This window comes from Ictalurus furcatus, chromosome 12, assembly GCF_023375685.1.
Source record: "Ictalurus furcatus strain D&B chromosome 12, Billie_1.0, whole genome shotgun sequence".
NCBI lineage: Eukaryota > Metazoa > Chordata > Actinopteri > Siluriformes > Ictaluridae > Ictalurus > Ictalurus furcatus.
Genome location: NC_071266.1, coordinates 5,496,374 through 5,511,165, shown reverse-complemented (window position 1 = coordinate 5,511,165; position 14,792 = coordinate 5,496,374). Strand labels below are relative to the sequence as shown.

Here is a 14,792-nt window from a genome sequence, read left to right as displayed (position 1 = left end):
TTATTTATTGTTGTACAAAGCCGAATGGGAGAGTGTGTGAACACGTACATGTGATGTCTCCTGGCTGGCTAATTGCAAAAGGATGAATTGGGACATTTTTTTTTCCCAATTTCAAATTCTCTAAGCTTTATTGCTATTAATAACACCCCCCCCCCCTATCGGTTTAGGCTTTTATTTTCATCATCAAGTTACAGATTTAAAACATTATTATACAAGTTAGTTGTAGAATACTTTCTCCTGACATCAATAAATCACAGTCTGTTAAAAGAAATTTGGTGAGTTCTTTAAAAAAAAATCTTATCCAAATGAATTAACATATTTTAATATTGTACACCGATCAGTCGTAAGATTTAAACCACCTGATTAATATTGTGTAGGTCAGCCTTGTGTCACAAAAACAGCTCTGACATGTCGAGGCATGGACTCCACAACACCTCTGAAGGTGTGCTGTGGTATCTGGCACCAAGACATTAGCAGCAGATCCTTTAAGTCCTGTAAGTTGTGAGGTGGGTCCTCTATGGATTGGAGTTATTTGTCCAGTACATCTCACAAATGCTCGATCGGATTGAGATCTGGGGAATTTGGAGGCCAAGTCAACACCTCTTTGTCATGTTTCTCAAACCGTTCCTGATCAGTCTTTGCAGTTTGTACACATTAAAGCTCCCCTACACAGGCATGAAGGAATATATTGAAATCCTTCTCCCAACTTACTCCAACTCCTGAAGCATTGGCGCAAGGGGCAAGGTGCTAGTACAGCACAAATAGGTGCTTGGGGCGTACTAGTATTGGTGCTTTTAACTCTGACTGGCTGATGAAGATAAAGAGAGGGTGGTACTGCTTATGGTATGCAGGTGGGTGAAGCACCTGTCTTCTTCTTTGGTTTTCTGATTACAAGAGCAAAGATCGCCCTGCCAGGTAAGACTGGTGTACTGTACTCTTCTCTGCCAATACATTTTTGATCTCCTGTTTGTTTTCATCAAACCAGCCTTGATTCTTCTTGGATGTGAGCCCAAGGACTTCTTTGGATGTCTACAGGATAGATGCCTTCAAGTGTTCTCTTAGTTCTTCTGGAGCGAGGTCTGTTGAGCGGTTGGGATCTTCAAGCGCAGACTGTAATCTTCCCTGGAAGTTGGCTTTGACTTCAGCTGACTATAAACTGCTAACCTTGAACTTTTTCTTTTGATCACCTGTTCTCCTAGACTTGGGCTTGAACTGGAGGTTGAGTTTGCAGTGAGACACTTTGCGCTGTGTCTTTTAAGTCTTGCTGGAACATAGGCTTTGAGGTTCCATTCTTTGGCCCAAGGGTGTATCCAGGTGTTGGTAATGACAAGATGCTGCTCTATGCAAAACTCCAACAGAGGCACCCACTGTCATTACAGTTCCCAATGCCATGTTTCCAAAGTACTCCTCTCCATGTTCTGAGTCTTGGCTCACTTGTCCCCTATTGGCATGCTCTTGAAGTGTCTGCACAGGTCAGAATAAAAATGTGGTTGTCTTTGTGGTTGGGGCATACACACTGACAAGCATGGCATGTTGGTTGTTTCGCAGTGGTAGGAGCGTAGATATAATGAAGTTGGCATAACCTGTGGGCAGGTCTGCAAGTTCGGAAGCTACAAAGTCTGCATGCAGGACTAAGACTGCGGCTTCCAGTGACACCTTCAATCTGCTGTTTTTGCCCCTTGTGCCAACGCTTCAGGACTTGGAGTAAGTTGGGAGAAGGCTTTCAATATATTCCTTCATGCCTGTGCAGGGGAGCTTTAATGTGGAGAAACTGGACTTACCCTTTAAAACCTTGATTAATCTGCCATGGCTTAGCAAGTTAGGATGGTGACAGCAAAGTCCTCAGGTCATAGATTTTTGGTCAGAGTTTCCATCTTCTAGGCAGATTGTGCCCAAGGTTAAAGAGGCCTGCCTCCCCTCTTATTTCAAACCATAGCTGGTAGGCCACAGCTGCAGTCCACAAGGAAGTTGCACGCCATTGTCCCTTACAGTTGGCTGTTGAGATCAGTAGATCCCTTTTGCCCCAGCCACCGACTTCATCCGGGATGATTGAAGATTGTTGGAGCTAGCATGTGAGAAATTTAGGAGATGGATGAGGACCAGTATTTAGGAGTTTAGCTGCCAGGCTAAAAAGGTACTATCTCTAACCAGAGCTCGCTACATGCTTACATATACATCTTATGTATATGCATCATAAATATACAGGATATTAGTCATGGCATTTTTATTACCTTATGAAAATAACTAGTCAAAACATATGTCACTTTTTGTACCTCAAGATTTTTGGGGTCATGTTCGTGTTTGATGCTGACCATACCCTTGACTTAAAATCCTAAAAATAATGAAAATATCGTTTGGTATGTAAGTTTTGCCAATAACCTATCAATCTGTATCTTGCTTTCTCTGCTAAAAACTGTTCAACAGTCTATTATTTTTATGTTTATGAAAAAGTATCCAAATTCTCCCATGAGTCATTGGTCAGAATATATTCTAAAATGTTTATTAAACTAGACCTTTCAAGATGGTCCGTCATCTCTATGTTCTTTGAGCACTGACCCCACACCAGGTGGCGGTAACGCATCAAGTTTCGCCAAAGTTTTCCTCAGTTACAAAATGTAAACATACAAATGCACAATGTATTAACACCTCAAAAAACTACAAAACATGAAAAGCATTTGCGTGTTGTTATGGGAAAAAAATGTATGACAGGCTTTCTTTCCTAGAACATGTGGGAACTATGCTCAGATTTAAGGTGGATGTAGATACAAATGGTACATTCTGTACATTTTAACTTTGAATCTGTTTCTCACCTTTTCTATGCTTGTATAAATGTCTAAACCTTTTGGTTGGATATTGATGTCTGTTGTTGTTTTTATAATTTTCCTGCAGTTAAAATACAGCTAAGCAGACAGGATATTATAGTATATTTCATTACTGGGAAAGTGACATTGATAGTAATAATAAGTTTATATATATATATATATAATACTTTATCCATAAATGTACGTAGGCAAAGAAAGAAAATATGCAAGAATGTTATAAAAATTCATCTTTATTTTAAAACACTGTATGGAATGAGAAACAAGGATGCTGCAAAGACTGTATATCTATACAAAGAGCTTTAAATATTGTCTCTATTTTAAACAAACAACAACAAATACTACTACTAATAATTATACTAATAATAATAATAATGTGGCAGGTGGGTTAGTGGTTAGCACTGTTGCCTCGGGGTTCGACTCCTGGCTCCACCCTGTGTGCATGGAGTTTGCATGTTCTCTCCATGCTTCGGTGGTTTCCCCCGTGTACTCCGGTTTCCTCCCCGAGTCCAAAGACATGCACTGTAGGCTGATTGGCATCTCTAAATTGTCTGTAATGTACGAGTGTGTGTGTGTGTGTGTGTGATTGTGGCCTGCGATGGGCTGGCACTCCATACAGTGTGTCCCCCGCCTTGTGCCCCGTGTCCGCTGGGATAGGCTCCAGGCTCCCTGTGACCCTGTGTAGGATAAGCGGTACAGAATATGGATGGATGGATGGATGGATGGATAATAATAATAATAATAATAATAATAATAATAATAATAATTATTATTATTATGCTCCCCGTGACCCTGAAAAGGATTAAGCGATATAGAAGATGGATGGATGGATTATTATTATTATTATTATTATTATTATGTCCTTAATTGAGATTATCTCATCTGTAATGCTGTAACACACCCTTTACTTATTTATTAATTGATGATGATGATTAACATTATTATTATTATTATTATTATTATTATTATTATGCTGCACAACAACAAATAATAAAATGACTAAAGTCAAGTTAAAGTGACACTTCAGTGAGCAAGGAAGTCTCATTTAGACGTTTCCTCTTGCCTTGGCTCCTTGGAGGATGATCGGGGGACGGGGAGGAGGTGCAGTTTAAGAAATGTTCATGTCTTTGTAGTGTTGTTACAGTGACGTCCGTGACGTTTCCTGCGCGTCGTGCACAAGCGCGTGCTCTCTCTCTCTCTCCACGCCTACAAACCGGTAATGTTGCACCATGGCGATTTTGGGAGGCACCCGACATTACATCACCGTTTCCAGGTGATCACACTGACGTCTGCCAGCTGACTGCGACCACATCTGCTGCAGTAGCTGAAGGCAAGAAGATGAGCGAGTCCGTAGTCACCTTCGCCAAGGACTTCCTGGTTGTTTGCACCGCGGCCGCGGTATCAGAAACCGCCGTGGCTCCGCTCGAGAGAGTCAAGCTGCTCCTTCAGGTGAGTGCGCAAAAGATGACAGTGCGCCCCCCAGAACGAAATCAGTAGACACGTGACATGCACCTGTGCGTATAGTTCGTTTTTACTTCTGGCGATTGTATTCTTCAGCTTCAAAATTCATGAAAGCTGTGTTTGTGAAGATTATCTTGATGGACAAAACATGTTGGTCACAGGGTTTATTTTCTGTAATAATTCAAAGGCCATTGGAAAAAAATCCTATTGGCTTTTTGTCGAGGGAGTCAGGGTGATGCTAACTTCCGGGTTGGCCCACAAAAATACCCCATCCACCTGCAGGATTGAAGACTTCCATATTAAGTGTCTGACACCTGAGAAGGGGGACGTCGCTCTCTCTCTTAATGCGGAGATAAAGTCCATCTCCACAGCGGAGAATTATTATATTTATGATCCAATGTTTACGTTATATCTCAGTCTGTGAAGTCTTATAGTTTCACTCATGTTAGCCTGTTTATGTTAATGTTGGAATGCAAATAAAATTTTTTTACATTGACGATGGCGAAGAGGGCGCACAGCGGCTTAGTGGTTAGCACGTTCGCCTCACGCATCCAGGGTCGGGGGTTTGATTCCCACCGTGGCCCTGTGTGTGTGGAGTTTGCATGTTCTCCCCGTGCTGCGGGGGTTTCCTCCGGGTACTCCGGTTTCCTCCCCCAGTCCAAAGACATGCGTGGTAGGCTGATTGGCATGTCCAAAGTAGTGTATGAATACAGTAGTGTATGAATGTGTGTGTGAGTGTGCTCTGTGATGGATTGGCACCTTGTCCAGGGTGTACCCCGCCTTGTGCCCCATGCTCCCTGGGAAACAATTAATAATGCATGTCCGCTTAGTACTTACTACTAACTCCACTTCAGAATCAGTTCCTTCGTTTGGGAGTCAATAACTCTGTTTGTCGTGCACTTTGATTTTTGAAACTTTGCAGACTTTTTACATTCACAAACAGCTCTATAACACACTACACGAAAGGTAATATCTGAAAAACCATAAGAGGTGCACTTTAAATATTCGTTCAAAATGAACGAATCGTTCATGAACGACGCATCACTAGACAGCCGTGTGCTAGTTTCTCCGGCCAGCTCAACTACACCTGCTGTTTCCAATTCTCCCTTTATAATATCAGATCTCTCAGCAATAAGGCTCCTTTTGTCCATGATCTCATTGCAGACCTAAAAATAGATTTGATGTGACTTACTGAGACTTGGCAAAAACCTAATGGCTTTTTTCATCTAAACCAAACAATACCATTAGTGATGGGCGCTTTCAAAACACTGCTTCATGAAGTTTTGAAACCTTTATAAATCAGTGGTTCAGCGCGTGTTTCAAATTGGGCAAGTCACGAGGCTTCATGTCATGCCATTACTGTTTCGAAATTTCCATGGTTCACTTCTAGGGGGTGTTGATCTCCATGTGAACCAACGAACCAGCGTTTAATATATAATTTGAACTGTTCTCTGGTCAGTTTTATTATGTAGGTTTGTAAAACTGAAATGATTCAATAGTGTTTGGACTGATCCATGGTCAATGCTCGCCTCAGGGTGCCTTGTTAATCATCTGACGCGATAATCCCACCAAATTTCCTGATAAAAATAAAGAAGACCTGGCCAGATGTTGTGAGTTATTACATAGGCAAGAGAGAATCTGGAGAGTTTTGTATTTATTAATCTTAATTTTTAATGACCAAAATAACTTTATTGTGAGTTATTCACAATGAGGAGCCTACAAGTTACAAAACCAAGCTCATGTAGTTGTCAGACAGATGTTAAAAACTCAACACATTAAAAACAACACAACAATAAAAAAAAAAACCCAAAATTGACGGCTCCGTTTTCAACTCCTTCCCCGACTGCAAGTGGCAACTCTCGCCGATCGGTTACATCCAGCTGCAGCTGAACACCTATTATGTATGCTTCCCAGGTGTTTATATATATATATATATATATACAGACTTTGAAGGAAATGACTCAAATAAGTAATATATTTAAGACGAAAATGTCAGATTGTGACCAAAGGAGATGTTTAAAACATCAAAAAAAAAAAACTGAATAACCAACTTACAATCGAGTGCGCATTACAAACAAGTAAGCCAAAGCTAACGAACCTAGTGGTGCATTTAATGCCATGTAAACTGGACTGTTATCTCACATTTTTGCTTTATCCAGTGTTCAGTAATGGTTTTATGGATAAATATATTGATACGAAGCTTGTTTCTCCGAATAAATCGAACAGTGTGTCCGTGTGAAAACCGCTACCTCCACTGAGGCAAATTCAAACTGAGTTGATTTGACACAAGGAGCAGGACTGATGTGTCGGAGTGGGGGAGGGGTGCATTGATTCAACTGTCAGTGAAAATGACCCAGCGGTTGGGTTACACAAAATTACCCAAAAAACCACCCAAGATTGAGAAAATAACCCAATTAAATTACCTAAAAGGCTCAACCCACCATTCGGATAATGAAATAACCCAGCATTTTTTTAGAGTAGGTTGTCAAATTATAAGAAAGAGGATCTAAAAGTTCCAAAGAGAATCAAGATTGCATTTCAGTTACAAACAATAAGAGCCATTTTGTAGGAACAGTAAGGCCCAAAAGAAGTCAGTTCCTGTTATCACTTCATATTATATTATGGGAAGTGGTAGCTTAGCGGTTAAAATATTGGACTTCTGATTGGAGGGGAAAAAAAAAAAAAAAGATATATAGTTAAATAACAATCTGTTTTTTTGTTATTATACTTAGAGTATCCACCATATAAGTCCCTGTGAATTAGCTGTTATTGCATTGGAGAGCATTAATCTAAATCTGTGATTTGAATTACAGCGAGCATTATTGTCAGAGCTGCTGTTTCAGAAGCACCTTCTGACCAATCAGATTTGAGAATTCAACAGCACAGTGCTATAAAATCCCTTAATATACAGTTCAGACAATGCACACAATCACCCCCCTATGTCAAATGTAGGTGATCAGATAAGACAGGTTTAATCTGATGTCTTAGGTTTGGTTTTGGTTAATGTATACAACATAATAGAAGTTTATCTCAACCAGTTATCTTTTCCATAAATACATGCCCAAATCTTCATATACTTGCTTATACAAGTCTTATCGTTAAAGAAAAGATGTAAAGTATGAGCAATGGTCCATATTCCGAAAGTTCGATACCAGATTACTACGAGTTATTACAAGTTATTGACAACATAGTTTTGCTGACAACTTATGTACATATTGACATGTAAACATTGTGACTAAGCAGATTTTTGCAGCCGTGACCTTGGGCGCAGAAGCCTTTAGCCTAGTGAAAGCCAGAGTTTTGTTCCTCCTTATGACAAAATATTATAAGATAGAAAAGACACTATAACTACAATCCCCCCCATTATGATAATTGCTTAAACCTGTAACATGATGCTGTACTAAAAGAAAGCTGCTGTATATATCAGCACATGCCCAAAACATATACACTTTTAGGATGGTCTATAATTTACATATCATATCTAACCCATTGCATATCAATAACACAAAGGTTTCATGAAGTTATAAAGATGTTTACACTTCCTGAATTAGACACTCTTTATACCAGCAGGTTACATGATCAGGTTACTCTGACTTATCAAATAATTTAAGGCACAGGATAGTTACAGGAAGGCTAGTGATACCGGAACAGTGCGACACACACACACACACCTGCAGCACAGGCTCGTGTGCACCTGCACAACTGGTCTAGCAGATTACTGTGTTACTCTATAGACCTCCCATAATTACAAGGCTGAACTGTCACCATTAGCAATAGATTGTGTCCTTGCTGTTCCAATATCTTCAGAGGGGACTGTATATTACTAATATACCAAAACAAAAAGGTAACCACTTAAAAACCATGTTTTTAAATTCGGGCTACTTTAAGCTTCTGAGAGTTGTCCGAAACCTTTTTAAAGATTGATCTACGTTTGTTTATCATTCATTGTCTTTAACGGCTTTATCCTGGTCAGGATTGCACTGGATCTGAAGTGGACTATCATAGAAACACTGGGCTTGAGGCAGGAATACACCCTTGATGGGACCCCAGTACATCACTTTTTTTTATTTTTTTTTATCTTTCCATCATTTTCAGCTCCTTACAAGATCTAACTTCAGACTTTTGAAATCTTCCCATAGGTACAACATGCAAGCAAGCACATTGTGGCAGAGAAGCGCTACAAGGGCTTAATCGACTGCATTATTCGCATCCCCAAAGAGCAGGGTGTCCTCTCATACTGGAGAGGCAACCTGGCCAACGTGATCCGATACATCCCGACGCAGGCCCTCAACTTCACCTTCAAGGATAGGTACAAGAAGTTATTCCTGGACGGTGTAGACCAGAGCACACAGTTCTGGCGCTACTTTGCTGGTAACCTGGCATCAGGGGGCGCCGCAGGGGCCACATCTCTCTGTTTTGTCTACCCACTAGATTTTGCTCGCACTCGTCTGGCAGCAGACATCGGCAAGGCGAGAGCGCAGAGGGAATTCACCGGGCTGGGTGACTGTTTGGGGAAAATATTCAAAGCCGACGGACCAAGAGGTCTTTACAGTGGTTTCAGTGTGTCTGTGCAGGGCATCATCATCTACAGGGCTGCCTACTTTGGCATCTACGACACAGTCAAGAGTGAGCGCACTGTTTCACTGTTTGGATAAGTTGCAGCCAGCTTTAAATGTGTGAATACTGAGGGCCAAATTCAAAGTTGGTGACTAAAGTCCAAAACTTTTTTTAGTATTTACGTGGGGAAAGTTATTCGTATTCAGAGTCTAGTTACACACATTCTTGAGTCGGTTTTCTCGGCTCCCCCAATCAAATTACTTGCGTGTAGTTCACGCTTCTGAGGTTGCCAGATTGTTCTTGAGAAGATGCATCCAAGACAGGGTTTTCAATAGCATCTAGATCACCCACTTTTAAAGGTATGAACTTGCCTTTGAACCTGAAAAGGGATCAGGGTTAGAAAATGGGGACATAAAATGGAAATGCCCCCCCCCCTTCACGTAATGGAGGCTGAGACGGAAGCAAGTGCAGGTATGGCAGTTTAATAAAACAATACGAAGTACAAAGGATCAGGCAGAAAACAGCCAGGCTAGTCCAAGGCAGGCTAGGGTCAAACGATCAGTGAAACAGGCAAAACTAGGCAGAACAGAGAATCGAGGTCAACAGTGTAAACAAAGTCCATAACCAGAAAAGCAACTATGAGATAAGGCTTGGAAATACGACAGAGACTAAGCAGTTGAATGTAATACTTCACGAAGTCATAGTGTTCAAAAAGTCTCTTTTATAGCCTGGTTGTGAGTGCTGTGAATTGGAAGCAGGTGTGCGTGATTAGCATGAGTGTGAGTGGTGTGTGTGTGTGTGAGAGAGAGAGAGAGAGAGAGAGAGAGAGAGAGAGAGAGAGAGAGAGTGTTCTGGGAATTGCAGTCCATGGCGGCCATGTTTGTAGGCTGCCGTGCAGTATGGGAAATGTATTCACTGGTTTGCTGTGATGACAGAACCCCCCCAAAGGTGATTCGGGAGAAGTGCCTTTGGGGGGGGGGGGGGGGTTCTGTTATCACAGCAAACCAGTGAGTACATTTATATACAAAATACATTTTGTATATAAAATATTATGTACAAAATACACTCCCCCCCCCCGGCGGTCCTGGCCCTCTGGGCAAAATGTCTTCACAGCCCCTCAGGTTGCAATGCAGGCATTGTACGACAAGTAGCAGGTTTCTCAAGGAGCCGAGGAGCAGACATGAGGCTGGGGCTGGTTCGCCAGGGTCATTAGGCGAGGTTCCAGGTTTGGGAAGTTGTGTCCTGAGCTTTAGACGGGGGCTTGACTTGGTGGGCCGCCTCGTCGGCCTTTCTTGAGTGTGGAGTGACTTCCTCAGCAGAGCGGGAAGGCGGAGCAACGTTCTCAGCTCAGCCTTAAGGCACAGCGACGTCCTCAGTGGCATGGGTAAATGGAGCGATGTCCAGTTTGCCTGCTCATAATAGGTGGTGAACAGCAAGTCAGGTTCCTCTCTGAGGCAGACCTCCCCCAAAAGATCCTCCAGGACAGCCCAGGATTCTGAACTGCCGAACACCATCACGAATAGTCCCACAAACTGAGTTACATTCTCAAGTCCCCTGGATCCCATGTCCACTAGACGCTGCGCCCACTGGCGTGCTGGGCCACAAAACCGGGACAACGGGAACCTTAGGCATTGCTTCTCGCCGGGCTTGGGGTCCGCTAAGTTTGCAAAATAGATCTGGCAGTCAACAGGAAAATATTCAGGGTAGCCTGATAACCCATCATACAGCTCTGGGAGGTCTACGACAGTCCACTGAGGAAACTGGAGCGAATCTACAGCTGGGACCATATGTTTGGTTTTCCTAGCGTGACCTCTCCTCCTCTTTCCTGCTGCTTCCATGTTATAGGCGAAGTATTCTGTCCCGTAATGGAGGCTGAGATGGAAGCAAGTGCAGGTACAGCAGTTTAAAAAAACAATACAAAGTACAAAGGATCAGGCAGAAAACAAAGTCCAAGGCAGGCTAGGGTCAAACGATCAGTGAAACAGGCAGAACTAGGCAGAACAGAGAATCGAGGCCAACAGGGTAAACAAAGTCCATAACCAGAAAAGCAACTATGAGATAAGGCTTGGAAATACAACAACGACTAAGCAACTGAACATAACACTTCGAGTCATAGTGTTCAAAAAGTCTCTTTTATAGTGTGGTTGTGAGTGCTGTGAATTGGAAGCAGGTGTGCGTGATTAGCATGAGTGTGAGTGTTCTGTGTGTGTGAGTGTTCTGGGAATTGCAGTCCATGGCGGCCATGTCTGTAGACCGCTGTGCAGTATGGGAAATGTAGTCACTTGATCCAGCACATACTATTATTTTGCATTTATTTATTCGTTTAATATGGTGTGTAAACAGTTAATTGTGCACACAGCAACTGTAGCCATGAGATAAACTGTAAAGTGTGTGAAGCTGTAACATGTGGGTTGTAGGCTATTGTATCGTGCTTTTAATTCGCTGATTTGATTTGTCAAATTCATTTTAAAAAATAATGCTTTGTATATATTGTAGTTTGAAGGATAATCAAACACTCGCCTGCTAAGCTTACAGCTTACTTTAATTTAATTTATAACCAATGTCTCTGATTATAATACCTTCTCCATGCGAAAAAAAAAAAAAAAAAGAAATTTCATGGACTTTAAAGGATAATATTAATTATATATTTAATATTGCCTCAAATGGCATTTAGTTGGTTTTTTTTTGTGAGTATTTACACACAAAACATATGTTTCAGTGCACAGTATTGGTATTAAATCCTCAGTATGCACACTTAACTTTGAATATTGTCCTGAATGCCTTTATCTTTTGTACAGGTACGTTGCCAGATCCAGATAATATCCACTTTCTAATGACCTGGATGATTGCACAGAGCGTGACTACACTTTCCGGATTCATCTCCTACCCGTTCGATACAGTGCGTCGTCGCATGATGATGCAGTCAGGACTTAAAAGTGGTAAGTCAGTACAATTAGTAGTTGGTTAAGAAATCAAAACGAAACGACGAAAATACTCTTTAGCGGTCGAATACCTACAGATGGAAGCAGTGGAATTGCAGCATTTTTAAAAATTGTTTCTCCAAAAATTACTTCCGTACCCGAAATGCAGTTGATCAACCAAGACATATTTTGTGACCAAGGTTTACTTTAGTTTTGTACTGTAGCTACATAAAAAGATGGATATCGCTGCCAAGTGGAAAAAAAAGAGAAGAAGCTTATGTATATGTCTAAAACATCACACTCGTTTCAAACCATGTCCAGTTCAGTATCTCTTTCATATGTGGTTTTGGACACTGTATGACACACTATTATATATAAAAATGGACAGAAGGATGTCGCATAATTAAAACATACCGGAGCAGCTGAAAAAATGTCATAGCCGCCATCTTGAAGCCAAAATCACTCTCTTCCTCAAAACATAATTTCAGCTTAAGTGCAACTTTATGACTGGTTTAATGAGTGTAGCTGAATGTTTGAAAGTGCAATTATAGTATCGCTATATCAGAAGTGATCAAGTTCTAATGTAATTTGTAGAATTATTTTATTTGAATTATTTTCTGGAAAGTTAAGTACCAATCGTATTACTGAGCCACACAATGTCATTTGCTTTAGACATGCAGTTTGCAATATGCTATAAGCTTCTCTCACTTGTTAACAACATTCAAGTCGTGGCTGAAATGCGAAACCAAAGAAGCATCAGACACCAAATTAAGAAATTTGTCTCAATTTCAGTTCCAGCCAAATTGTTCCTTAACACTCATCGAATCAGCTTTGTGCTTAGATTCCATTTTTGCCCATTACATGCAAGTTACTTTGGATAAAAGTGATAAAGGATAAAAGCAAGCCCATGCATCCTGCTGTTTTTTTTTTTTTTTTTTTTTTTTACATGCTGAGTCTTTCTTTTGTCCAATAAAATCACACACACACTTGCTTATAAGTTACATCCAGTGTGCACTCTACATAAACTGTGTTTTAATTAATTATTATGATTTTTTTTTTTTTTTTTTTTTACAAAAAATTGCAGCCGACATCATCTACACTGGCACAGTGGACTGCTGGAAGAAGATTGCTCGTGATGAAGGGCTCCAGGCTTTCTACAAGGGAACTTGGTCAAATATTCTTAGAAGCATAGGAGGTGCCCTGGTGCTAGTGTTTTACGATGAGATAAAGAAAGTCATCTGAATGTCCAACTTTACTTAGACAAACTCACGGAACGTTGGACAACAACAGGACGGAGACAGTGCAATCAAGTAAAAGGCAAAGTCAACTTAATCGTTATTATATTATACATATTGCACGATGAAATGAAGTTCAGTGCTACCTCACACAGAATGGTGCTTCAGTGTGTGTGTGTGGGCGTGTATATCTGTGTCTGTGTGTGTTATTAGGGAAAACAGTATCACGATTGCATATTTGTTGCTCATCAGGGGATTTGAGTCAGTTCAGTGAGGAAAAATGGCCTCTTATTGTCATCATGTGTGTACTCCAAGCAATTCGGTATCACCACATCTTTCCAACTTTATAACAGCTCAGCATGAATGTAAATCCAAAGAAGTGAAAAATCAAATGGACAGTTTTCCACTTACCTCAGATATAGTTGATCAGACATGTTTTGTGTCTACAGTGCCCTCCACTAATATTGGCACCCTTGGTAAATATGAGCAAAGAAAGCTGTGAAACAATCATCTTTATTGTTTAACCTTTTAATCTTTTTGTTACAAACAAATCACAAAAATACTCTGCTGTCATGGATATCAAACAATTACAAACACAACACAGGTTTACTTTGGCAGCAAGTAAACAGTCAGTTCTTGAAGTTGATGTGTTGGAAGCAGGAAAAATGGGCACGTGTAAGGGTCTGAGCGACTTTGACAAGAGCCAAATTGTGATTGCTAGATGACAGGGTCAGAGCATTTCTAAAACAGCAGGTCTTGTGCAGGTCTCACAACTTACAGGATTTAAAGGATCTGCTGCTAACATCTTGGTGCCAGATACCACAGCACACCTTCAGAGGTCTTATGGAGTCCATGCTTTGACTGGTCAGAGCTGTTTTGGTGGCACAAGGAGGACCGACACAATATTAAGCAGGTGGTTTTTAATGTTATGACTGATCAGTGTAGTTGTAATCAGCTGTCAATTCTGTAGGTCATTAGTACTGTATATTATCACTGATTTCTATTTATTACTGTATACAGTGGTCCTAGCTAGGCTAGCGTTCTTAGGCCCCATACACAAAGTTGTACGTTTGTATCTCTGGCCACTGGTACAGTTTTTTTTTTGGTCCACAAACCAATATCCAGTGTTTGTTAGATGTCTTGCTAACATTTCATGAAATTTATTAGCTGTTCTGTGAAATGCAAGCTGACTTTATGTACCTAGTTACTGTATCTGTGTGATTGTAATTTATTTATAACGAGCTAGCATAGCATTAATATGTTAACACTAAATTCCACTCTCAATCTCAGTACTAACCTAGCATTTGTGGAACACTTATTTTTAACACCTAACTTTAGTGGGGAACTTTTACTATTTTTGTTTTGTTGTCATCATCTCACTCTCAAGCTGCCTTTTCTTTAATTTCTCTGCACTTGATAGAATTTGCCATGCGTTCCTTGTATTTCCTGTTTGTGTGCCTCCTGTTCATGATTAGAAATTAAATTATTGATGAACTAAATAAAATTGGCCTATCTTGTTTTACACCTATGTGACAACTGCTGGCAGTTAAAGGGTGTCTGATTACTTGGGTTGCAACTTAACACCCAGTTTCACCTGCTGTGGACAAAGACAGGTGTGCAACATATTGTCTCCGACTGATCTCCGGTGTAAGTCAGGTTCATGTTAAACTTGTTTGTCAAAAACAACAAAAACAATATGTTGAATTATATTGATCCTCTTTTAACTAATTAATTCTTTAAACCTACTTAAAAACTATTTGTTTCCTGTCAAAGTGCACACTGAAGGGCTACAATTGAGG

General features: G+C 40.6%; 1 protein-coding gene across 1 annotated transcript; it reads left to right on the top strand.

Moving 5' to 3' along the window:
* The first annotated feature begins 4,063 nt into the window (after window positions 1-4,063).
* On the top strand, window positions 4,064-14,651 carry LOC128616143 (ADP/ATP translocase 1-like). Its single transcript, XM_053638675.1, has 4 exons — window positions 4,064-4,268; window positions 8,420-8,906; window positions 11,636-11,776; window positions 12,843-14,651. The coding sequence occupies exons 1-4, from the start codon at window positions 4,158-4,160 to the stop codon at window positions 12,998-13,000; spliced, it is 897 nt and encodes a 298-aa protein (XP_053494650.1). The 5' UTR covers window positions 4,064-4,157; the 3' UTR covers window positions 13,001-14,651.
* The last annotated feature ends 141 nt before the right edge of the window (window positions 14,652-14,792 follow it).

Bases quoted from the DNA above. Each gene is read 5' to 3' on its own strand.
- LOC128616143 (XM_053638675.1), top strand. From the start codon at position 4,158: ATGAGCGAGTCCGTAGTCACCTTCGCCAAGGACTTCCTGGTTGTTTGC. The intron at 4,269-8,419 runs GTGAGTGCGCAA...ATCTTCCCATAG, and splicing joins GAGTCAAGCTGCTCCTTCAG to GTACAACATGCAAGCAAGCA. The intron at 8,907-11,635 runs GTGAGCGCACTG...TCTTTTGTACAG, and splicing joins CATCTACGACACAGTCAAGA to GTACGTTGCCAGATCCAGAT.